Below are 27,280 nucleotides of genomic sequence, written 5' to 3'. Positions count from 1 at the left end.
GAGCGGTTGGATGGTGACATTCGGAGATGTAGCTTCCCGTGAGACGTGCAAACCAGCACCCTGCATCTCTCAAAAACAGCTATTTCTGGCAAATGGATGTCTTTAAACTCAATCTGCAATAATCACACTGTCAATCAAATTCCATCCCATTTGATTCGGAGTTGACATATATGTGTGGCAAGCCCTTTTAACATTTAATCAGAATGGATGGGGATTTAATTTTGAAGAATGGAAATGGCATTTGGACATGTTAAAATGTGTAAAAATTTTGTTTTGTTTACAAGTTAATTTAACATATCGGTAAAACAAGTTTTACATGTTACAAGTATAGTTTAATATGTAGAAACTGCGTTTTGACTTGTCAAAACTGCATTGACAGATTGACTGATTGTAATTCAGTTAGCGACACACAACATTTTCCTGAGAAACATTTTTCATCAATAATTTACATTTTCCACATATGAATTGTTGATATCTGTGACTGAGTTTGAATAGAGCTCAGTGGTAAATGTTGACTAATTTTAATTCAGTGACCATATCCACTCTAGGAAATTACCTGTTAATGTTAATAACTAACATTTCCACAAGTGAGAACAGATTTTTGATATCTGTAACTGATGTTGAACAGAAGTCAATGGTAAAAGTTGACTAGTTGTAATTCAGTTGCAAATATCTACCATGAGCATTTCCACCAGTAACAAATTAATTGTTGACGTCAAGAATTGACATTTTTATTAATGAGAATTAAACTGTAAATATCTTCAATTTAAATTGCTATTAGTCAAAATTGTGTTTGAATACATTCACTTGGACTTTGCACAAGTCAAAAAGCAATTTTTTGATATCTTTAATCACTACTACCCGTCCTGATTACATATTAAAAAGGGCTTTCCATAACGTGTATCATTTTTTAAGATCACCCCTTTGCTAAAAGAGACAGACAAAGGTAGAGAAGCACTCAGAGGACAGATTAACTTTCAGCAATATTATTTCCTGATAGAAGGCAGGGGAGATAGAAGGAAGCAGTAGAGTAGGATTCATTATATCCTCTTCTCCTCCGCCCTGATTTACAGCTCTCCACACCACTTCCCCATCCTCCATCTAGACAAAAGGCACGCCTGAACGCTGATTAGAAAGAGTGACCCCTTGAATCTGTCACGTTTTTTAATTGAAATTCAAATCGTCAGTGCCGCGGTGATGATGAAACATGAAGAAGGTTTTTTTTTTTTTTTTTTTTTTTTTTTTAATCATTTTACTCTAATTACGATGCACGGTTATAAATATCTTTGCTTGAGAGAAATGAGATAGAGGCCGCATCACTTCTGGCCAATCTCACACTGGCCGCAACGGGAGGGAGTATTTGGGACTGTAATTGCGCGAGTGTTTATCTGTGTGGACTTTATCAGGTAAATGTGCTGAAGTGAAGATTGACAGTCTAACTACTGAGGAGAGGATATGGCAATTTTCTCCTGCTGTTTTCCTAACTTTCTTATCTCACTTCTCTCTCTATCATACACTGTTGTTCTTTTGTCGTTTCCTCTTCCCACTCTCTCGTTCTGTCTGTGCCTGGCTTTCTGCCTCTCCTCCTCCTCCTCCTCCTCCTCTTTGCCTGTGCTGTGAAGGCAGGTTCCAGGTGCTGGCTAACAACAACCTACAGATCCATCAGGTGACCAAGGCTGACGAGGGAGTGTACCGCTGCGAAGCGAGCGTAGAGGCCCGCGGCGAGATTGATTTTGTGGACATCGCTGTTGTCGTCAACGGTGAGTTACATTTGAGAAAACACAAGACAAACAGCTACACGAGATGCAGTTCATGAAAGGGAGTATTTAGATGTAAATTTAAGCATATTCAGGGGCCACAATGTCCAAACTGTCCATAGTGTTCAGGATTCAAAAGACACTTTATCTTGTCAGACTTTTAGGCTTTTCATTAATTTGTAGTCCCCCAGCTCTTCATAAGTCCTAAATAACTAGGAAAAACTGCAAGAACCTAGAAAGCGCAAGCTAACACACCGATCATGATCTGGAAATTTGTTGATTTCCTGTTTGAGAACTGTTGTGTAATGGCGTGCACACATCACGAGAATCAAGCTGAATCTGAGCCCAACAATCGGCGTGCAAATGAGTTTTCTGGCTTTAAAAATCAACGTGCCAGATTTTTCTTGTAGCTCGAGGTATGCTCACGTTTTATTTATTTCACTTTTTTTTCTTCATCAGTTTACTAGAAAAAGTTTCGCGAAAACTGGCAGAGCTATTATTTATTGCCGCTGTTTGTGAATGAGTTTGTTCGTGGGCGGTGTTGGATTGATCATGAAAAATCGTTTTGTGTGGGCCAGCCTTGATGGAGCTCGCTGCAAGAAATTGTGTAGTTTGTCTCCGAACATGAGAGCGCCAAAAGTCTTTGTTTTTATCCCCCAAAAACATTGTTGTGGCTATTCATTTTTGATTTTAAGTAGAACCCAAGCACAGGACACTGAATGATGATGTGAAAGAGGTTTTATTGCCACAAAGAATGAGGTTATGGGACAGATGGTGACAAACAGAGATGGTTGTGATTAAGCTGGCTGTAGATGGTGGATAGATGAATAGCAAATCTGGCACGAAAGAACATGAGGAAACAAAACACCGGCGATAAACTGAGTCAGCCTGACCTGTAGCCACCACAGAGGTTAAACAACAACCTGGCGATGAGCGGTTGAAGAGATATACTGCATGTGGATGACATGACAAGAGGCTGATGCTCTGATCTGATAAGAGTTTGATAACGAGAAAAACCGAGCGAGAGAGACAAATAGGGGAAAAGGAAACACTATGGAAAATACATGTTATTACACAACAATATAAATCTACTTTTGTGCTACATTCTTGTAGTTTTTCCTCTCGGTAGGGATTCTGGGAAATTTAGTTTCATAAAGATAACATGAAGTTTTAAGCCTGGGACATGTTACATGGCATTTATGCTTGGCCTGCGGTGATCTAGCGTCTTGTAGTCAACCATGGTGGTTGCTATGTGGATTGTGTAGGGAATGGTGATAAGGCCAAAATCTTGTATCCTGGTCTTTATAAATTCATATCACGGTTACAGTATATATCAGTATATAGTAATTATTCTGTAAATGTTCAAAAGATGTGATACAGACCTTCACGTTTTACTGGTTTCTGCTTTTATTTGGAGCGCTTCATGATACAAGATTTTTTTTAGCACAACTGAAGCTTTTAGGGTTCCTTAAAAACAATCATGTCAAGTGTTAAAGCTTTCTGTGATTGCAAGGTCAGTCTGCTTCTCCATTTCTGCCCAAATTACACTACCTTGCAAATCATTAAATTAAATAAAGCCTAGCCCAAAAATAGCAGTTTGGCCAAATCTTTACTGGTGAATACATGTATGCCCTCACTTTAGCTCTATCTTTTTCTCTAATTTTGGATTTTGTAGCTATAGAATTTGACAAAAATAATGTTAAAAAAAAACATACCGTACTTCAGAAGTTCTGCATGTTGTTACGGGTGCTGCATTTGTAGAAATGTGCTCTAGAAATAACATAATTTACTGGTTTCCCTATGCGCCATTTACACTGTTGCTGTGTACTGTTCCCACAAAAATGCAAATATGCATCGGCATAACTGCTACCATTGAACCTTGACTGCCACAGGTCCTATGTGCAATACTGTTGTATACACTCGTCATTCACATTTATATCCTCCCTTTCATATATGTATAGTGATTATTTCATTCTTTCATATCCCTTATCTCTTTTTTTTCTTTTTGCAATACTGTTGGAGAAATTCCTCATTCTCATTTTCATGCTAATGTCTTAAATACAATTTTGTGAATGTTAGGCCTTAGATTTCTTTAAGTCTCTGCTCAGGATCACATACATACTACTTATTTTTACTTACCTTTACCTAACACATACAGTAAGGGTTAAAAATGATCTTGAAAAGGTCCTAAAGAGCATTACATTTAGAAATCCGATTACTGTACACACCCTGGTAACATTGACTCTGAGTTTAAGGACTAATAAATGTAAACTGAAACTGTGCAAACATTCATGATCTTGTGGAGATTATTGTGCAGTCTAAAAATACACAGGGATGAAGTTCCAAAGAGTTTTAAATTGTTTACAATTGCAAAGAACACTTGTAAACTATCTGCAGGATAGTTTTTGTTGTGGAGTCTAATCCTCTTATAGTGACATAGCCCAGTAAACAATCTTGTTCCTGAGCCACTATCACCACACATCTTACTGAGTACAAACCACAACCTCCAAACCTAGCTGAGAAGTTTTCAGCTCGGAGCTTTAATGCAGAACACAGACACACGCTCCTCTTCACACAGTGTCAACAGATTAGCATGCATTAGGGACTGAGTTTCCTCTGCAAACACAAGTTTTCGTGTTGCTGTCGGTTTCATAATTTAACATTTTTTTGCATTCTGAAGCCTACAAGGCATTCAAACGCCCAAGGTTAAAAGGTGCTCAAGAGCAGGAATCAGTGTCACGTAGTTAAGCTTGTATTCATTAGTAATAATTTGTTAGCTTGGAAGGAATTGGTGTTTTCTTCTAACTAATAATTGATGTTGTTGCTAAATATGAAAACACATCCTTGTAATGTAATAAGTTTGCTGTCGAGCCTGTTACAAGACGACTATAACATGACACATCGCAGAGCTTGTTTACAGTGTTCAGAGTCAAGTCGATGATTGTGAATCAGCAGGAACTCAGCTGGAAATTCAGGTTGAACGCGTCGACCCTTGTAGAATCCAAACAGAGTTGTCAGCTTTGACAGCTCCACTGACTCCGATAAGTTCATCATTGGAGCTCTGATAGCAGGTCTGCTCTCTCTGCAACCAATAGCATGATTATTTTTTATTTTTTTAGTTTGATTGAAAATTTCAATTAGCGATGTCCTTTGGCTCTACGGGCCAAAAATCGAAAGATGTCATTTTAATTTTCTCATTTGTCCTCATTTACAGCGAGTCACCTGAGACTGCTGGGGTGATTGAAATGATTTCACTGAGGCCACGAGCGTCTTGCAACGCTTGAACAGCTGCAATATTGTCTCTGCCTATGTAATTCTCTCCCACCTAATGTAATAGCGGAGCGGCCCCGCGCCCAAAAACTATGAATTGCATTCAATTTAGCACACCACTTACCTCACTTCTGAGGAAGATCCAATAAGCCTGCTCAATGAGGCACGACCTATTATTGCAGCGACACGACACCGGCAATGTGGGGCTGAGACGGGACAGTGTGTGGAGCGCTTTGTGGAGGGTCCGGAGTAGAGCGCGCTCTCTGAGGAGACACATTTAGGTGAGCTTAACTCCGCCTCAAGGACACTCACTCAGCTGATCCCTAAAGACTCACAGACAAAATCTGATTTGTAAGAACACCATTTGGTCCTTATCTAATATATAAAGCACTTAGAGAAAACTTCATGAAACCAATGAGTTTTTCCAATATGACACCACCAGGTACAGCTCTGGGATATCAGTTACAAGAGTTTGTGGACTTTTGTCTACTTTTTTTGAGTATTTAAAATATGCTCTTAAAGTTGTCCTTCTGTCAAAAGCCTCTGATAATATGTAACTTAGTTTATTTTGCTTAAGGTAACTCTAATGTTATTTTTCATATAAAAAATTGATTAAATTACTAGTGTTTTCATTCAATTAAATGGGCGTTATCAGTGGTAATCAGCCTCATAGATACAGGTTGCCAGGGTATCAGTAGTAGGATCTGGCTTAAGATAAGTATGTTTATTATTCATGTGCCATATGTCACATGACATTATTCGCATCACATAAGTCATGTTGTCAAAATAATGTTGACTTGTGGTGACTCATGTTCTCTTGGGAGAACGTCCCGTGATTTTGTTTTTTTTTGACCAGTTTACCTTTGTGGACTTTCTTGCTCTTTACATTGCAAGAATTCCTTCGTCGCTGCATAAAAATAAACATTACACACATTTAATCTACTGATAATCAACACATTCTCATCCCAACTTGTAAAAATCACTGCTTGGTCAGTGCTGTTCATGTCTACATAAAATACGCTCGGTATCCTCCTGTGTTTGTTGCTGATGCTGCGGGACGGCATGTCAGTTTACGTCTGTGGCATTGTGTCTTTTCAAAATACACTTTCTTTTTAATAGGAAATGTACAGTTTCTGCTCTTTAGATGAATCCTTCTTTTTCAAACTTAAAACACCAGTAAAACTCGTATATGTTTATTTCCTTCTGCAACATAAGCATGTGGTTAGGTTTGGGCAACAAGAGCACATGGTTAGGTTTAGAAAAAAATGAAGGGCATGTATCTCAAAATATTACTTTGGTGGTAATTGTATGAAATATTTATAGGAGTATAATCTAATTTGCAGAGATGTGCATGCCTTTGTGAAGTTTTTGTTTGTTTTTGTATCCTGCCTACCGTGTAGGGAACTCGTGACCGGCGGCATTTAAGTGTCATCCGGTGGTGTATCATACTGCCGCGACTGGTTATATCCAACCATGTCATAAACTGGTGTCGTCCACCAATGTATTGTACTGCGAAAGGTGGCTTTTAGCTGAGTTGTCTGATGCCAGATCCCTGATTAAGTGATGGCAATTTGACGACCTAACCCAACCCTTCTTTTCTTTAAGGCTGATTGCCTCCAATAGCACGCATTTAATCAAGTGATAACATTCAAAGCGGGTGGCGCAGTGGCCTGTGATGTGCTGTAGCAGCTGTACTGAAGCCTGTAACTTCAACCATTTGCACCCCACATGTACCGTTTCCGTTTTCCTGCCCTGCAGCCAAACCTGTAAATCTCTTCTCGCTCTGAAGAACTATTTTTGTTGGTCTGAAAACATAGAAAAATCTTGTTTTCTCTCTTTCTACCTTTGCCTTTATATTTATGGGGCATGTCACTCTGAGAATTCACGAGGATTATTTCCGTTCTGTGGGTTGCGATCGTGAAGGCAAGGTGGAGTGAGAAGAGCCGTCTTAACAGAGGATTTCCAAAGGAAGAAGAAGCCAGCAGGGTTACCAGAGAAAACATTGTATCGACAAGGATCCGGACTGGTCGAACAACACAGAAGCCCCAACACAAGCAGATAGAGTCGACTGCTAGGAGGCCCAGGTATATCAATGAGAACAACAGACTGCGCTCCATGTTTTATCAATCAGCTGCGGATGGTGAACTGTTCTCTGTTGTGGTGCCTGGGGATAAACCAGTGAGGTACGATAAACAAACTGATAAAAAACAGCCAGTGTTTCTCAGTGTGAAGACCCCTGGAGGAAGAATAGAGAAGAAAGGATGAGGACTAAAGCGTTGCAGCTGCAGGGCATCTTCCGGCTGCAGCTCATCTCGTGAGGTCCAGCATTGAGCACTTAAATCTCTCTTTTGTGCCAAAGTCAGGATGGACATTGATTCTTGTCCATACAGAATCAGTGACAGCCAACAGGGAGGGAGCTGAATCTGGACATCTTCCTGCACAAATCCTCCTGGACTGATTTTTGGACTCTTCTTATGCTACCATTTATTTTTTCTCACTATTTGCTGCTTCGAGAGCCCAGTTCTACATCACTGTGGTTTATCTGGGCTGTAGTCTGACTCATTGGATATAGATTGTGGCTATAAACTTGCCATTGGCCAGCTATTTAGGCTGGCACACAATTTTGGTTGTTTTGTGTCTCTCATTAGTCTTTGTCTCCGTGTGGTTGTTTTGTCTCTCTTTGTAGTCATTTAATGTCTCCTTGAGGTTGCTTCGTCTTGTAGTCAGTTGTGTCTCTGTGTGGTTATTTTGTGTCATTTTTAGCCTGGGGGTCCCTGACGTTTTAGGCGTTTGTTAGTTTTGTGTGTCGTTGTAGTCATTTTGTGTCTCTTTTTTGTGGTTGTTTTGCCCATTTATGTACTTATCATTCATCTATCTGCGTTTCTTTTGTTTATCTTTATGGTCTTTTTGTATCTCTTTATGTTAATTTTGAGACACAGCCTCATTAGTAATTGAAATAGCATTTTGCAGATAAAGGTCAGAGCGTTCCCTGACATTTTTGGCCCCTTGGCTTGTGCCTGGTAGGCCTGTTCAGCAGTCCATCCATGATTGTTATAATGTTCTGCAAGAACCACATGCAGCTCGCAAATCATTTTTGGTTTTAACTGGCCCTGTGATCTCCTCCAGAGCTACAGTAAAGTCAGGCTTCAAATCTAGGGCAACAATTATCAAATCATGTTTTTTCTTTCTTTTTTTATCAGTAAAAATTGACACTTGACACACATTGTTTTGAGAGGTATTTTCTTTTGCAGATGCCAGCCTCCCCACGTACAAATGTTACACCAAAACAAGTCCCCCCGACACTGTTTTGCAAGAGCATCATTGCTGCATCCAGGGATACAGCATTTTTCTGTACTGTAGCAGAATGAAAACGTATACTTCTTTCGAAAGCATCGACAAAGCCCTGTGGATATAGATTTGGCTAGCCCTTAGAAAAAATGCATGAATAAAAACATGAAAATCTGACCAAATATTGTAAAAAGACCTACAAACACGTAGGAGTTAATAAAGAGTTGCATTTATGTAACAGACACCTGTGTCTGAATGACAAAAGGCCCCTAATTTAACAGATGTATGAAGGCAGCAGTGTTAAGTATTCTGTGTCTGAAAGGAGCTTAAGAAGCCCTCGGGTCAAGCTGAGAACACTCTGCCAACTTTATTTTAAGGACTCAATTAGCAGAAGTGTCTTGTTGGATGACGCTATAAAGGAAAATTGAGACAATTCGGAAGGTTTTCAGTATACTTGTCATTGATTGAGTTTTCAGCTGCTACAAAGAAAGCAAAAGCATTTTACTTCTGACAATAGCTTTGAGGATTTCTTTAATTTATTCTATGTATCTCTAAAAGCTGAAATTGAGTTATTACAGTTTTGCTCTAACTGCAGTTAATCAATATTTTTGAAACATTCTGCAGAAAGTTGCAAATTGTATTGGTGTATTGTTGTGTGGTTGAATGTTGCAGCGTCTCTTTTGTTAGCTTTGTACAGAACAATGAACTCGATCACCGTCTTTCACACAGCGTTATATTCAGCTTGTAGCAACGCTATGTCACGCTGTTCTTTTGACACGCCGTGTCAGACGAATGTCAGTTCTCACTACTTCAGCACTGTGTTAACAGACGCTGCTCCAGCCATTCATGCAGAACAATATTTTGTCCGAATGCAGGGCTGAAATAGCTTACTGTATACTTTCTTTCCCCCCACATGTGAAGCCATAAATATTCATGGGTCAGTTGATAAAAGAGAAGTTTTTCTTGCCTATAAGCATGCAGCGAGTGAAGCTCGGCTGACCCGCTGCAGCTCCCAGTCTCCAGTGTATCATCAAAGCGGACCGTAGATGAGGATGATGGCGTATGGAGACAGAGGGCCACCCACTGAATGGCTAATCAACCTGAGGGCAAAACAAGCTCAGTGTCTAGAAGGGTGTGAAACAGTTCAGGAAGTGACTGCAAAAGTTATCACGTAAAAAAGTTGTTGTTAAAAGTTGAAAGTCTTGTTTAAGTCACTGAGCACAATGTGGAGGAATACACTTAAAGGAAAGGTATCAAGTGATTTCCAATTACTATAGAAACTTAAGATAATTATATAATTTTCATTTGTAATTTGGCTCTCTGTATGCTGTCAATGAGCATTTAAAATAACAGCAGTCTGATTTACCTACTCTGTGTGTAATCATCTTCATCATTTTGTGGACATTTGTGTCTCTTTGTGGTCATTTTGTGCATCATTTTCTGTCTCTTTGGGTTGTTTTTTGTCTCTGTAGTAATGTTGTGTCTCTTTGTGGTTGTTTGGTGTCTCTCTGTGGTCATTTTCTGCCTGTTTGTGGTTGTATCGTGTCTCCCTTAATGTTTTTATGTCTATGGTTGTTTTGTGCCTCTTTGTGGTCATTTTTGTCTTTTTGTTGTCACTCTTTTTGGTCATTTTGTGTGTCTTTATGGTTGTTTTGCATTTCTTTGGAGTTATTTTCTTCTGCTTTTGGTTGTTTTGTGTCTCCTGGCAGTCAATGTGTGTCCCTGTAGTTATTTTGTGTCTTTTTGCAGTTACTTTATGTTTCTTAGTGGTCACTTTGTGGTCATTTTGAGAATAGCTAACCAACCTGAAGGCAAAACAAGCTCAATGTCTAGATGGATAGGGAACAGTTCAGGAACTGACCTCAAAAGTTATCATGTAGGAGATCTGTTAGCCACAGTACAGAGCTCATTGTGGATAAAAACACCTAAAAGCAAGATATTAAGTGATTTACAATTATTATAGAAAACTAGCGTAATTATGTGATTTATATATGCAATTTGACTCCCTGTACGCTGTCTTATAAGAATTTAATATTACTCTGTCTGAGTCCCTGTCTACTTTCCCTCTGTGCCAGTTCTCTTTATCATGGATATATTTGTCCTTCTCGTTGTGACACGCAGTGATTTCTCATCCCTGAACGTTGAGGGGAACCCCATGAAATGAGACATATTATAGGGAGACAAACACATTTGTCATCCCCTGTGTAGTATCTACATCAGATAGAGTTGTAGATGGCAGACTGGCAAACAAAAGTGCCATATACAAAGCTCACCTGCTTGCCCACTAAAGGAAATAGTTTAAAATTTTTGAAAATAAGCTTGTTTGCTCTCATTTCAGAGTTAGATACAGTTAGAGAAGATTGGTACTGCTCTTATATTAGTCTAGAAAGTATTTGTAAAAAAAAAAAGTATACATAAGGGAGACACAGCTAGCCTGGCATATATATACACACACACACACACACACACACACACATATGCATTATCCTGAAACCCCTTTTTGAGCATTAGAGTGGAATTGATCTTCTTATCAAACTTTTTGCAAGAAAACAAAAAGGTGTAATTAACAAAATATGGAACTACTACTTTAATGCAAATCAGTTTGATTATTAAACAGATTATAGCTCATATCTGTGGCTAGCATCTGCCAACTCCTCCATTTTTCTTCACTCAATACAGCCTAATGTTTTCCCCTAATCACTATCAAACAACTCTCTGCTCTCCATTTTGATGACCCGATAGCCACAGTGCTCCCAGTTTGTTTCTATGGCAACTGATGGTGATGCAAAATGCAAATGACTTCCTGATTTCCCCTACACCCTTCCAAGACACATCCACTTAATTGCCAGTTCACTCACTCACACAGTAGAGCAGCAATTTCCCCCTTTTCAGCTGTCATTGGAAACTACCGGCCGTGTCCTTCAAGAATTCTCAAATTATTTCTCGGCGACATCAATCATAACCACAGAGGTGAGAATATGCATCATACACATGTTCCTTTCCCAATTAGAAACCAGCGCTGGTTAATCTGGAAGGCAAAACAAATCCCTCTTAAGCACTCAGGCAAAGGTCTTGTCTCAAAACATTCAGAATTCCTAGTAGGTGCAAAACATTTATGACATTTACTCAGACTTCGAAACACAGGTGACGCTGAGTTCATTGAGCGCTCAGCAGAAAACCTCCAGCTCCTCACTCAAATCAGTCTGAGCCAGTTCCTGAAATATGTTTGCTCATGCTTGTGTCTGTAAACCTCACATTTATCTTCACCGAGCCTCTGAAGTTTCAAGAATATGACTAATACATGAAGAATTCATAAAGCTCGCCAGATTTTTTTTTTTTTATTTTTTCTCGCATGCTTAAACCCTGTTGCTGATTTGCTCTTTTGAAGTCTCTCTGCTTGGCAGTGTGTCTCATTAACAGGGCTGTTTCAACAAGCCTCACTGATGTGGGAGTGTAGGACAGGAGAGAGCGAGAGGGAGACACTGGAGAATGGAGATCTATTGGCGTGGAAATCAATGGTTATCATGTCAGGCAGATGCTTGCTCCTCTCTCTCGCCGAGTCAGGACTATTGGAAAGGACTCATGGTGTTTGATTATTGCTTAGGCCATTTTTATCCCTGAAAAGCTTTCTGCACCTTGATGTGTGTCTCTGTACATTTGCAGGCCTTCATTTCCTATTGTGTGTGGATTTTACTGACAAAAATGGAAATATTTCTTGGCAATAACCAGATGATAAATAGGCAGCATGAGACGGATCAGACGCTGTGGTGTTTAGATGTTCCGTGAAGAGTTTTTCCATGAATACACACTGGTGTCGTTAGTGTAATTGATCTTTTAAGAAAGACTACAGTACACCGCAGCGTTTGGTTCATTAGGTATCTGCGATGATGCCTTGTTTCGATTAGAATTCCCCGTTCATTATCCTAAGTATGTTTGTTTTTCTCTTGCCAACTTCACAACATCAACACTGCATGTTAATGAGATTTTAAGCCACCTGTCATATATTTTTATGCCTCTGCGACGGGTATAGCTGTGGCCATAGGCTTTATATTTTGGTGTGTCCATCTGTACGTCCATATGTCCTAACGTCCTTATGTTCGTACATTTGTACATTCGAATGTTTGTTCTTTCCATTTTTGTGAACACAATATCTCAAGTACCCCTTAAAGGAATTTCTTCATATTTGTCACAAACGTCCACCCACACTCAATGATGAACTGAATAGATTTTGATGGTCACAGGTCAACTGTCAAGGTGCCTGTGACTTCTTCTGTCTCAGTCTCGTGAATTAGATATCTCAAGAGCACCACGTGGGAGTTTTTCACTTGGACTCAAGAATAAACTAATTAGATTTTGGTGGTCAAAGATCAAAGTCACTGTGACCATGCATCCATCTCATTCTTGTGAACACAATATCTAAAGAGGGCCTTGAGTGGGTTTTTTTTTTTTTTTTTTTGTTTTGTTTTGTTTTTAAATTTGGCACAAACACCCACTTGGACTCAAGTGGACTCAGTGAACTGACTCGATATTGTTAGTCAAACGCCAGGGTCAGTGTGATCTTGCAGCCCTCTCTTGTTTGTGAATTTTGTATATTAAGATCACCTTGAGGGTGGGGTTTTTTTTGTTTTTTTTTAATTTGGCACAAACATTTATTGGACTCAAGGATAAACTCATTAGATTTTGGTGGTCAAAAGTCAAAGATCAAGATCACCTTAAAGTTGCATCCATCTCATTCTCGTGAGTGTGATATCTCATAAACACCTTAAGGAAATTTCTTCAAATTTGGCACATAAGTTCACTTGGACTCAAGAATATATTAGTAAGAATTTGTCAAGTCAAATCAATTTCATTTATAAAGCCCATTATCACAAACCACAATTTGCCTCAAAGGGCTTTACAACACTGAAGGTCAAAGGTCAAGGTCACTGTGACTTTATTAATATACTTATAATATACTTTATTACTTGTATTTTTATACAAATGGTAAATACAATATAAATTTAACATGATGACTTTTTTTCTTCAAAAAGATCACTGTGGCATCATAACTTTTTTGCAAAAAGTTTGGCCATTACTCAACACTTTTACTCAAGAACAAAATGGGAGACATTTAGTCTGGCACTGAATTGGTGACACTAATCTTGGGTGTCCAGCTTGTAACTGTGCTGGTTTTATAGATCTTCGTGCTGCCGAGGGGAAAGACGTGTGAAGCACCCATGTTTTTACAGACATGGATGTAAACTGTGAGTCCAGGTTCACTGGTGCACAGAGGTACACAACAGGGAGGCGGTAATTCTAATTAAAATTTCCACCAGGTTGTTTTTCCATGGAATAAGCGTCCTCTAAAAGACATCACATTAGTTCATTAACCTTCAGAAACTCTCGCACCAAATTGCAGTTTTGGAATACAAAACAATTCTGCTTTGTTTTCCCACAAAGTGACACCTTAAATGCTTTTCAACCCTTTTTCTCTATTTGGATCAGAGGAAAACAAATGGTACTGAAATAATATCGCTGTGCAGCTGCCAGTTACAATAACACGTATTTAACACAAGTGCAAACATCTGTTAAGTAGGTTTTTATTTGCAGCTTTTCAGACACAAACATTTCAAGATGTTTTTTTTCAGAAGTGATTCCCCTTTGTTTTCATGATAACAACTCTTTGTGTGGGCTGTGCTGATTTTATGTTGATCTTTGTCTTCGATTAATTAGCCAGATTGTGAAATGAAACTGGTGGAAGATTCAGTTGCTGCCAGAACTGTTACGAGTGCATGTTGTTTTCTGGTTGTTTTACAGCAAACAAGCCATGTTTGACAGTTTGATTGCACCAACAGAGTTTCGGTTAAAACTAAGAGTGGTAAATTTTGTTTAGTTTAAACACATGGTGGCTAATTACAAGCAGTATAAAAGTTACAGGACATGTCTCATATTAATATATTGCAGAGATTTTTGGTTGGTTTAATAAAATGTAATTACACTATCTATAACTTTAGATCTCATTTACACGTGGTGTTGAAATGTGATCTGTATCATGATACATTATCTAGATAATAGCATCTGATCACAGGCCATTGATATCTGGCATTAATAATTGTTCTCATTATCTCAGTCCTGCCGACAAAGTAATCAGATCTTATTATGCAAATGACCTTGATCTATTGCCCATACTTATTTTAACTTTACAAGGAAGGGGTCTTCTATAGCTTTTTGCAGGGTTTACTTGAAGCAGAAGGAAATGGGAGAGTTAGAGGCTCTTTCAATGTTCGGGCCAGATATTTATTTTATGAGGACTGGGCTGAACAATACAGATTGCTTTTGCTCATGGTTGAGATCTCCAAGTCCAGATGTGTGGCATCCCAGTTACAATGTATTCTGCATGCATTTGTAGAGCTTTTTTCAAGCACTTTATTGCATTTTTATTAGATATTTTTACAGAGCAGAATCCAGACCCACCCCCACTCATTAATATAAGTCCTGCTGCTCCCACGACCTGACCCATGATAAAACCCACAAGCTGCATTCACTCTATTTTTACTACTTTTACTGCACAAGTGCAGCATGAATTTAAATCAAATCAATGGCAGTCGATTGGCAGGATGGCAAGCATAGTTTGTGTCATTGGCCTTTGGGATTAAAAAAATAAAGATTGGCAATTGATTAAGATACAGTGTACTATTTGATTTGTTTATATGTTTTGGGTCATTGTGATAAAAGTGATTTTGTTATGGTACCCATTAACATCTCAATAGATTTTTCATGCCCAGTATGTATATTGTGATTTAAAGCCTCGTGCACCTTTTTAGAAGGAATTTCTCCATGTGAGCTCAATATGAGCATCGGAGCAAACTTTTATTTTTGTTAATTTGTCTTTTATTGCACTGAAATGTGAGTTGCTATTGGTTCAAACCCCCGGTGTTCACATGGTGCACTGATTTGATTGTCACTGTTCTCACCTGCCCGACGGTTGCAAACTGGGGGAGCAAACACTCCACAGCTCCAATAAACCGCTCTCAGCACGCTTTATCATGCTCTGAGATTGAACAGAGCCGCAGCAGAGCAGTAATAGTGGGAGCAGAAGTGCAGGCTTGAGAAATGGACTGCAACGTCTGATAAACATGCTTGTTCCATAAAGCTGTCATTTCCCTTGTCACTGCAAAGGCAAACGGAGAAAAGGCCGTTTCTGCTCTCCTTTTACTGAATGACAAGATGACAGGGACATGCTGCGTGCGCCTGACAGCGCTCAACATGTACTCTTGATAAAGTCATCAGAGCCTCTGCTGTTTATCAATACTGCTGTTTGCAGGAGATTAGAAAGAAATACTGTATTTATATGTACAATGAATGCATGTATGTGCTGCATGGATATTTTAAGACCAGTTTGCCACCACATTTAAGCAAAAACATGATTTTGAAAAGTCTTGTATTTATCTGCATGGTCCAAGAACATGAAATATCAATTAGTATATAAGAGTTTTTCTGTGCCTTTGTGCTGGCGATAGTTGTGTCTGAATGGATTATGTTTTTGGCTTATCCATTCATCTATCTCTTTCTCATGAGCATGATGTCTCAACACCCGGAGTGAATTCCATCGAATTTGGCCAAAACGTTCCCATAGACTCACAAATTAGTTGATTAGATTTTGATGGTCAAAAGTCAAGTTTATTTTGACCTCATTTGTCTTGTTCTTGTGAACGTTATGTTCACAAATTAACTGATTAGATTATGGTGGTCAAACGTCAAAGTCACAGTGACCTTGCATCGTTCCCATTCTCATTACCACAATATCTTAGGAGGGCCTTGAGGGAATTTCTTAAAATTTGGCACAGATGTCCACTTGGTCTGAACAATGAGTTAATTATAATGTGGTGCTCAAAGATCAAGGTAACTGTGACCTTGCTTCTGTGTCATCCATGTGCACACAGTATCTTAAGAGGGGCTTAAAGAAGCTTCCTCAAATTTGACACAAATGTCCACTTGGGCTTAAGAATGCACTGACTAGAATTTGATGCTCAAATGTGGTCAATGTGACCTCACAAAACTTGTTTTTTGGCCCTAATTTAAGAACACACATGCTAATTAGGATAGAATTTCACACAGATGTTTTATAGGATATAATGATAACGTTATGACATTTTATATCCACAACTTCTAAATTCAACTTCACTGTGACATCATGTTCTGCAAAAGCACTCTTCTGTCCATTACTGAGCTGAGAACTCAGGAACAGAAGGGGAGACATTTGCTCAGATGCTGAATTAGAGACCCTAATCTTGAAACTGGTAATTATGGAGATCTTTTGTGCTGCTGGGGGGAAGATGTGTGTGAAGAATTCATGTTTTTACAGACATGGATGTAAACTGTGAGTGCAACTTGACTGGTGCACGGAGGCATACAACCGCAAGGCAGTAATTCTAGTTTAATCAATTATTTGTATTCATAACAACATCAACAACAAAAAAACAGTATATATTACATACCCCAGAGAGTACAAGCTGTCTCAGTTTGTATTCGCATGTCTTTCAAACCACTAACCTTAAAATCACAGCGATAAAGCACTTCTAATTTTGACTCAGCAGAAATTGGCCCGACAAGGCAGACAATGGCTGTAGCTTGAGCACTTGACAGAGACTGAATAGTTTATTCACAAAAGAAGAGCGCTGTTATTCATAGATGGTACAGTTGTTTTTGATGTTGAAACACATTTTCTGTCTCGCCATTGTTTATATGGATTTAGCTGAGCATTTCTGAATCAGACAATAGTATTATGGTTTCACATCACTGTGTTCAGCTCCTTTGTGTTTCTACCAAAGCTGGGTCAAAATGTTATTTGAAATCCCCATGGGATTACCAGCAGAAGTAGCATTTTCTGTGAGTGCTTACAGGGCACTCGCGAGGCCAATTTAATCCATTTGAAAATGTTAGCCTTCACTATCAGGCTCAATACAGACTGAAATTTCTTTTAGAATATAGTCAGATTTCAGTGATTCATCCTATTAACTCTCAGGGTCTACTGACTAATGACCGTCTGACTGTGTTATTGTCTGTGTTTGTGTCTGCAGTCCCTCCGGTGTTGACAGTGTTCCAGCCGTCCTTCAATGCCACAGCAGACTACCAGGAATCAGTCACCTTTACTTGCATCACCTCTGGATCTCCTGACCCGGCAGTCACATGGCACAGGTACCTTCTACTTCCTTAATACCTGGCATTGATCTCTGACATGCAGCTCAGGGACATATAAGACAGGAAAAAGTCAGGCTCCGAGAACTGGTAAGCTTTCAAAGATGATGGATGGCAATATACACAAGGGGGGTTCGCAAATATTACACACATTTCATTCCAAAACCACGAGCATTAACTGATGCTGTCACAGCCTCATCTCCTCTGGGAAGGCTTTCCATAAGATTTTGGAAACTGGCTACAGGGATTTGCTCCCATTCAGCCACAAGGGCATTGGGGAGGTTTGGTGCTGATATTGGATGATAAACTCTGCCTCGCATCGGTGTTTCAGTTCATCCCAAAAAAGTTGGTTGCGCCAAACAAGGAAAAGCAATAGTTTTTTTTTTTTGTTTGTTTGTTTTTTTAATTTAACCTATATTTAACCAGAAAAACCTCTTGAGATTAAAAATCTCTTTTTTAAGAGTGTCCTGGCCTAAGACAGGCAGAAGTTGGACTAAAGGACTAAAATGTATGCTAATATACACTATAAATAAACCATTTAAAACAAGACAATTAAAAGACCAGCTAAGATACTCCCTGACATTGGCATGTAGAAAATGGCATACAAAAGTCCTGCAACAGTGCTTTGAAGCAGCCGAGAGGAACCAATGAGTGCAGCTTTAAGTCTTTCTGCAGAAGATTTCACTTACATGGAGCTGCATACATAGACAATAAGAACATGTTCTGTAAACGGAGAGCATAGCCATTCTCAATTTTTTGCATTTTCTTTACCTAAATGTGCTGAATTTGATTGATTGACTAGTTTATTTAAGTGGCATGCACTTAATTGTGCCCAGCCCATATGGGCTTATAAGACACTGACGATAACAATACAATGCGATAACAGAACAAAATATATATTATACAAGGAGCATTTTATAATATACAAACCAAGAATAGACAGTTATACTGGATAAACGTTTTCTGGCGTATTCTCCATGCATTTTCAATGAATCTGGCTAAGGAATAAATCTTGTCCTTAAAGAGCCAACTCAACATATCACACTCAACCAACCAAAATAAGTCAGGGTTCTTTGCCTGAACTTTTTCAAACAAATGCTTTCTCGGATCATTATACAGAAGGCAGAAGAACAAATAATGAAATTCATCCTCAACAGCTTCAACAACACATAAAACACACTCCAGCCTACTGCTGGAAGTAGGCCAAGAACCGTTTTGTTAATAGGCAAATGCCAAAAAAAGTCTATGCAGTTTTATAGACAGCCACCCAACTGTCTTCATAACTACTGCATCTTAGCAGTCTCGTCAAAAGCAACTCATCAAAAAACATTAGGTAACGTTAGCTGTACTATTCTTACAGTTAGCCCTGTCATTGTGTTTGTTTGTGGGTGGACTGTCATCAACAGGAAGGCAGCGATTACGTGATAAGTTGACCGACATCCAGATAAAGTACACAAGTTCTCGTGCCCATCCGCTGTATTAACTACTTAATTCAAGCTCATCTGACCTGCTTCAGACAACTGAGCATGTGGTATTGATTACAAATGTATTCATTATTGTTTATACCAAAGTATTTGTTAATATCCTCTTCAGAGAATCAGCTTACATAGATACAGTTGTAAATTTTTAAATTTTGTTGCAGATCAAGCAGATATTCTTTCACAGTCCTAACAGAGGAATTCATAGTCCACCCTCGCACACTGCCCTAAGCAACCACACAATAGTATCACATGCCACGTAGCGCCGGTGTGAAAATTTGCACCTGAAGAGCATTTGACTCCCCACTATCCACTCCACAGCTCGACATCCAGTAATTAGCTTGCACCCACTCAGCAGGCAATCGTGACAAGCTATTTGCACCTGAGCATCTATTGATAACACTTTATTGGCATTCCAGTGAAGTTCATACTGTTCTTTTTTTTTTGCCGTAATGCACTTTTTCTTCTTGTTAATTCCTCTTAATGGACCATAACAGTGTTACCGTATGTTTAAACTCATTAAGTACAAACAATTTTTTTTTCCGAAACAAAGTGTGATGTTTTCGATTTTTGAATGTGCACTTCCTACCTTCTAGGCAGCCATTAATTTCACTACAGTGCAAAAGTCAACTTGCATGGGGAAGTTTTTAAGCATGAATTTTAGACATCTATTTTATTTTATTTTATTGTATTTATTTATTTTTCCCCAGTTTGCATTAAAATTGCATGATCAAGCAAAAATTTCAAATCATTTTGAAATGACACAACAAAGACTTTGACAAGACACATCCGACGTGGTTTTACTGTGATGCATCCCCAACCTAAGGCAGCTGTTTTTCATGCTGTACTGAAATAAATGGAAATCAGTGGCTGCCCAGAAGGAACTGTGGGAAAGCACAAGCCAAAATCTAATTTGAAAATAGTTGTAGGTAGATTTGGTGGAAAAGAAGGGGCAAAAGGCCTTTGACAAGTGCCAAAAAGTGCAGTTGCTTGAATGGCCGGCTCCAAATGTAAGTCAGTCCCATTAGACACGTATGTTTAAATGCCTAACCTTACAGCAGTAATGAACATGTTTACAGCTGGTTCAAAAAATGGTTCTGGTCTCCATAGCTAATTTCCCATTTATGACAACTGTACGAGGATTATTTTTTATATAACTCACCCATTTAAATTTTATTAAGGTTTAAAGTTATGCAGAATTAAAGGTGCAGACACCTTGACAGCTGAAATGCAGAATGTTAGGCTTTTAAAACAGCAGTCCATAACCAGAGCGTGTCCTCATGGTAGCTACTTCCATAGGCGCCTGAGTAATGGAGCAAGTGAAGCAAATTGCATCCCCATAATTCAATTAGAGGGAGTAAAGTTATGGTATGTTTTGACTTTGGATGAAATTATTTGTAAATACAAGGTTATATTGCTCCGTGTCTCTCCTTTCATCCATCTGAACTGCACTTTTCTTCCCTGTCCTGATCCACGCCATTTTACTGTTCTTGATGCATTCTTGGTTTTCATAACACCAGTCAAACTAAGGCTATAGTAAGTGGTTTAGAGATGCAGGGAAGGTGTTTTTAATAAATTTTTTATACAGGGACTTAAACGTGTGACAAAAGGCCACCGAAAAAGCTGTTTTAAGGCCCAATGCAGGCGAGGTATGGCAATATTGTCTTGGAAATATCAATAGTTATCAACTTTCTCCTGCAGAACAAGACAAATTGAGCATAGTGTTAGTTCAGGCAGGCCCCGGTGTCAAGCGCGGCTGCTGTTGATATCAGCTGATATCATGTAAACCTCATCAGCTGATGGCCAGCTGATTTGCCTATAAACATCTGATTCGCTTAACTCACTTGCCCCGCCTTATTTAAGCTGCTCTAGCCCACCTGCTCTTCCCTGTTCCCTCTGCATGCCGCTTTTGCGCCTTCCTCCTCCTTTGTGTCATTCTGACTTGATTTGTGACGTTGTGTCATTGATGCCTGCTCTTTCGGGGGGTTTGTTCTTTTCATTTTGCTGCTGCTATCTTCATAATTATTATATTTATATATTTTAAATAATATTAAAATCTACATATTTTTCCCTTTTTTGCTTCTTTTCAGGTATTTTTTCTTTCTACTTTTAACTAATTTCTTGCTAATCTTTGTACCATGTCTTGCAAGGTTGCTCATTGACTTCTTTTCATTAAGAAATCAAATCATTTTGCTCAGGTTTCTAATGGTTAAACAAGCCATCAAAGTTGTTGTTGTTAAAATTGTTAAAATTAAAGCATGGAAACATGTTCAAGAAGAAACCCCAAATACAAGTATAAATCTGAAAATAAGCACAATATGTAATAATAAACATCCAGAATCAACAGTTAATTGCTGTTAAAGTAATATTCACATTTACATATAATTATCATGCAAAATAATATCAGTTCTACAAATATATCAGGTTATTTTGGTCACACAAGGAAAAAACATAAATTCTAACTGACGCTGTAAATGTGCATCAAAAGGTAAATAAGCAGATGTCTTCTTTACATAATTATCTTCCTATCCAAGAGGACACATGTTCCAATATTTAACTCGACAGCAGCAACGACAGTATACTGTGAAATACATAGTTAGACTGGTAAATGCGTCAGTCCTGTATTTTATGTGACATTGTCTACAAGACTGATACAGACGCTAATGAAATCTGAAGCGTCTTGTGCAGCACTTTGAAAGAGAAGTCTATCACTGCAGTAAAGTAGAAAACGAGGCACATGCATCACTTTGCAGAGTACAAACAAAATTTGAAGCCGCCGCACAGCTGGAGACGACCTCAGCTTTGTACATCTCATTCATCTTGCGCTGTAGTTTTCAGCCCCGGTGGCAGAAATGATATTTACTCCTTTGTGAGTGTGAGTGTGAGTGTGTGTGTGTGTTACCTTGTCTTTCAGCAGCACAGCAAACCAGGGAAATGTGATTTTAATGATTTAACAGCATGCATAATGAAATGCAGCAAATATCACAGTGATGAAGGTTGAGATGTGATGTATGATTTGGTTTTTTTTTTGTTTTTTTTTAGACTATCAGTATGGCACCTTTGTCCTTAGAAAATCATTTCACTCACTGTCTCTTTTTTGTATCGCAGTAATAGTGTTAATCATCTGATGTGGTATAAATGTACAGCATGGTGTTTTGTTTGGGATTTCACAGAATCTCAACCTTAAAGGTTTAAAGCCGCTGCAAGGAGCTTTTTAACTGGTGATGGAACAGTCCCAGTTTAGTACAGATGTCTCTATATGACCTACATCAGCAAGCAATACCATCAGTGAGAATATTGGCTGTTTCTATATTGTTAATGCATGTCCCTGGATCCAATTGCCAGCGTTTTCATCCTTTTGATTTTAAAATACAGGAAACAGTCTGGTTAAAACCTCCTGTTCACAAACTCTTATATTACAGCTAAACAGTGCACTAAAAACATGTTTACGTAACAAATAGGCAACTCAGTAACAGAGTCTTAGTTTATATTTGATCAGTTCTGTCTAGTCTCTCCATTTGATCTCAGTTTTTTCAGGGTTTTGGTTTTATAATACAAGGAACAGTACCACACCCATTTCCTATTTCCTCTTGTATTATAGCTAAACGGAGCACTGAAATATGTTTCTGAAGACATTGTAGTTTAGAAATTGGCAAAACACTAATAAAATCTGGATTCATATGTGATCAGTACTGCCTGGCAGTGGTGCTCATGAAAACACTTCTGCTTTGGTTTAGTTTAGTTTTGTTTAGTTTTGTTTAGAAGTCTTTAATGTCACAGATGTTCTTGAGAGGCCACAGAGGCGACCAAAATCACCACAGAATAAAGGTTTCTTGTTGTTACTTTAATAAAAATGTGCAGTATTTGTCAAGGGCAGACTGCTGCCTCTCACTTTAAACATGACAACTTCAACTGAACATCAACACTGATCTTAAACTGTAGCTTCGACTGACTGCCAAACAAACATTTCAGCATGTGCTCTTTCATTTCCCAGGTCAATAATTCCTGCATGTCCATCCGAGACTACAGAATTAAAATGTGCACATCAGAACAAAAGACCCGGCTTAGACGTAAACAACAATCACAACCCAATTTAGTTTTCCCTTTGATGTCACCCCTCCCAGCGTCCTCCAGCCTCCCAGTTGCATTTCCTGTCAGCGTGGGGTTTGCGCCTCGTCCTCATGCATCTTGGAGTAATGGACTACCTGTCAGCAGTCAGTCAGTATAATGACATTCAGTGCTGCAGCCTGTCCTGCACTGTCCGTTCCAAAGATGAGGCCTCTCTTCATTTCCTCTTTGGCTCGCCAGAGTTATTATTACTTGGCTTTGGTGTTTCCTCCGTCGACTTTCAATTATCCTCCCTCTCGCTTTTCTTACAGTACTGTGAGGCCTCGCCACACTGTATTACAGTGTGTGTTTGTGTCTGGAAATCTGCACATTTCAGATCCCTGAAATAATAAGATTGTTTTTATTTGCCAGTCACCATACAGTCTGAGACCATATAGAGAAGTCTCTAAATATATTTAAAAGTATGCATTATTCTAAGCTCTGTGTGTCTAAGCTTTTGAATTCAATTTACACAGCAGCTTATGAGGTTAAAAAGCAGTTTCAGATTGAGGGCATTATGATCCATAGTGAATGAACAGGTAAAAATAAAAATGCATTTTCATTTCTATTTTTCATACTTCAGGGTTAAAATAGCATTTGGGTGGATTAAAAATAAATTGATGCCATTGTAAACTGTAACCTCTTTTCTTATTGTTATTCTTTTAACTTAAGCTGCATGATTTGATTTTGAAAAATCTCTCTCATGCATACTCTTATTCAGCCCTTTTTCATATTTTTACTCACCTGAGAGCTGGCCAGTACAAACACCACCAGTTACTGAAGCAGCTGGTGGTTAAGTGCCTTGCTCAAGGACACGGTGATTGTCGTTGTTAAGAGAGGAGAGCATTACTTATTCATTCATTGTGCCGATCTGATCTGTGTGGGTTCAAACCACTTATCTCCCAGCCATAACACAAGCCTGCATCTCTTGACCTCCAGAATATCAGATCTCTGTTTCCACTGCATCAAGCTGAGAATTATTCTCTAACCTCTGCTTCTGTCTTAAAAGGTGTTATATCTTTTATACTTTATTTTTCTTTAACAGATGAGACTTTGAATGGACTGCATCACTGGCATTCATTTTGTGCCATACTTTTGAATATGAGTTAGATATTCCAGACCTTCTTCCACAATACAACTACAGGGTCCGTCGACACAGTGTCTGAGGTCCTTAAAACATCTTAAAATGTCTTAAATTGAATTTGAGTTTCATTATCAGGCCTGAAAAGTAGTCTTGAATCTGAAGTTGTTTATCTACTTTTATTTATCCATCTTTTAATTTCTTTCTGAGTTAGAATAAAAAATGCACCTTGAATGAAATCTTTGTTAAAGTACCGTACTTGCACATGTAAAAAACACAACGAACAGTAAATCTAAAATAGCTGACTTTCTGTTGGGTTTTGGGTATATGTACCTTCAAGAGATATTACATTATGCCTACCAGATTAATTTATATATATCAAATTCTAATTTGGGATCTTTAAATTAGGGGGAGCTATTGAGACACTTTTCCACACCCAAGCCTGAGACCCATACCAGATGCCAGTTTTGCCATTGGAGATGTGTACCATATGTTTTTGAGCACCCCTAGCCCCTCAAGATTGAGATTCTTTTAAATTAATAATCATTTCTTGCATTACTTAGTGATAAATGGCTTAATTTATTTGTTTGTGACAAGACAAGCATCTTCCGAGGAGCTTAGCTGTGCATTTATACTTTGTTTTTGGCTGTTTCTTCTGGTCCCATACACATCTAGTCATTACGCTAATCTCTTACTTTTAGCCTGCATGCAGATGGCATAAAAAAGCACCCATGAGTTTGTCTAAATCTGCGTAAGAATGGGAAAAAAGTCAAATACCCCCGAAACTGCCGATCCCTTTAACCTTATAGATTACACGGCTGGTTAAGCTGCAGTAAATAAACAAGCGGGGGAGGCTGCAAACCTGCTTCACACCATTATGCTTCTGCTATGAAGCTTAAATATAGACATGGATCAATTTAGCTGTTGCTTTTTTTCTGACTAATTTCCCAACAGAGTCCAATAAGAAAAGACATTAAGTCAGCACAGTATTCTGCACCACGCAGGAGTCATTTGGTGAGCGCTGCAGTCCATAACAGAACATACACAAGTGAACTCTGCTGAGATTCAGACATCGACTGACAATACGAAGACATTTTTTCTGCATGGCAGAGTTTGAGAAGTCGTAGCGTGTGAAGAGTTTTGATGACACACTACAAATGATTCATTGAAGTAGAGTTATTTCAATTATTGTATGCTATCCAAAACAATGCTTTTATCACGCGTGAAAGGGTTTCTATAAAAAGTGCTGTCATGTTTTCACCTGTGTATGTGCTATAGATAGAAATAGCTTCAAAGTCAAGCTGTCTGCATTTAGCCTCTCTTTTACGGGATCAGTTGACATCCAAAGTGCGAGGATTATACATCTGTAACATCAAACATGTGCCGCAGTGTGAATTTTGAGGAGGTCACTGTCAAGTGTGAGTCAGTTGCCATATTTTTCTTCCCGTCGCTTATCTGCAATGTTTTCTTCCGCTTTTTGTTTGTGCAGGAAAGGGCAGCTGCTGGAGCCATCAGAGCAGTACATTTTCAACAGGCTGGAAGGCGGGCGCAGCATGTTAACCATCCGCAACATCCGACAGGGCGACGGGGGCACCTACACCTGCAAGGCCTCTAACAAGGCAGGATCTCAAGAAAGGGAGATCTTCCTCAAAGTCTTTGGTAAGGATGTGAACTTACTTGGCTGCTTTCAGTCTGAATTCCCTGTAGTATACTGTATGTAGTACACTGAAAAACAGTGCAAACACTGTTTTTGCTCCCAGTTTTTATGAGTTCAAATAAAAGATGTAAGACTGTTTCTGTGTACACAATAGGCTTTCTGTTCGATTTTGTACACAAATTTGTTCAAATCCATGTTGCCAACATAAGCCATAATCCATCCACCTGACAGATGAGGCTTATCAAAATGCTGTAAGTTTTGAAGGAGCGTGCCATTTGCAAGCTTAATTGCCATCAGAGCTGTTGCCACTGACTTGAAGGTTCATTTTATATTTAAAGCCATCTCAACTGTAACATCCGAGAATTTGGTGCTACATCCAACTAGCATCACAACTGCAGACCACATTTAACAGCACCAGCTCAGACAGATGGCCCAAACAGCTGGTTTACATTTTTTTTCAGTGTATATCTTAATTCATGATGTTGACCTTTTGAGGTAAAGTTGGGTTTTCTGATCACAGAAGCAGAATTGTTCTTAGATTTTGATCATATCTAAGATTTATCCTTAGTGTTTTATTGGTGAAGGCAATACAACAAAAACATGTATACTCTATATAGAAATCTGTTTGTACCTGCAGCTATGGCACTACTGGGCAAAGCTGGCACATCGTGATGTGCTTGGCACCTAAAGCTGGAGTAGGTTTTTGTAGATGTACTTCATAATGGCATTCATAGAAGTTCTTATACTTTAATACTATCTTATACCAGAAAGTACTTGTTTTAATATATTTTGTGGGTCCTTTAAATCTGTATCACTATGAAATCTTTTTTTTTTCGATGCTAGATTTCCCATCAGCACAACACATTTACCCAAAGATAATGATAAAGAAACTTTGAACCCTAAATCACAATCAAATAGGTCCAATGAAGGGTTTTAATTTTCCCAATTTAATATGAATTTATACCTAGTACAATAGGTATGGTGGTGATTTAGTCCGTTTGGCCATAAATACCTATCTTCAAAGTAGGTTTTGAGGTATCTGATTTAACCACTAATAGTACGACAAAACTAGGGATAGATAGCGTAACTACAGCAGCTACAAGCATAGCTATGTTGTTTTACCATAACATCGAAATGGCAAACCATGAATCCCCATTAAGATTGTCATTTTTAGGAGTTTGTTTTCTGAAATTTAAAATAAAAACCATAAATTACAATAGTCTTACTTGCCTCTGGTAGTGGCTGCCCATAAAAATATTTGTGAAAGTATGACATCTCTTGCCGGTAATTCGTGGACCACTTTTAACTATTCCCAGGGACTATTTCTTTGATGCAAAGTAGCTCCAAATTGCATTCACCTCCATTTTAGTGGGACTGCAGTAGAAAGATATCACAAAGCCTGGACAAATAAAACCAAAACCATCTGCATGGTTAGATACCCTCAGGGTAAGAAAAATTTGGGTGA

At 38.6% G+C, this 27,280-nt stretch overlaps 1 protein-coding gene across 1 annotated transcript in view; it reads left to right on the top strand.

Annotated features, from left to right (window-relative positions):
- Positions 1–27,280, top strand: part of LOC121962626 (neural cell adhesion molecule 2-like) — a 337,501-nt gene that overhangs the window by 249,277 nt on the left and 60,944 nt on the right. The window contains exons 5-7 of the mRNA XM_042512843.1: positions 1,627–1,760; positions 17,375–17,492; positions 25,648–25,817. Coding sequence (XP_042368777.1) covers positions 1,627–1,760; positions 17,375–17,492; positions 25,648–25,817 — 422 coding nt within the window. The remainder of the gene's footprint in view (positions 1–1,626; positions 1,761–17,374; positions 17,493–25,647; positions 25,818–27,280) is intronic.

This window comes from Plectropomus leopardus, chromosome 24, assembly GCF_008729295.1.
Source record: "Plectropomus leopardus isolate mb chromosome 24, YSFRI_Pleo_2.0, whole genome shotgun sequence".
NCBI lineage: Eukaryota > Metazoa > Chordata > Actinopteri > Perciformes > Serranidae > Plectropomus > Plectropomus leopardus.
Note: the sequence above shows the minus strand (reverse complement) of the source record. Positions and strands in the feature narration are given on the sequence as shown.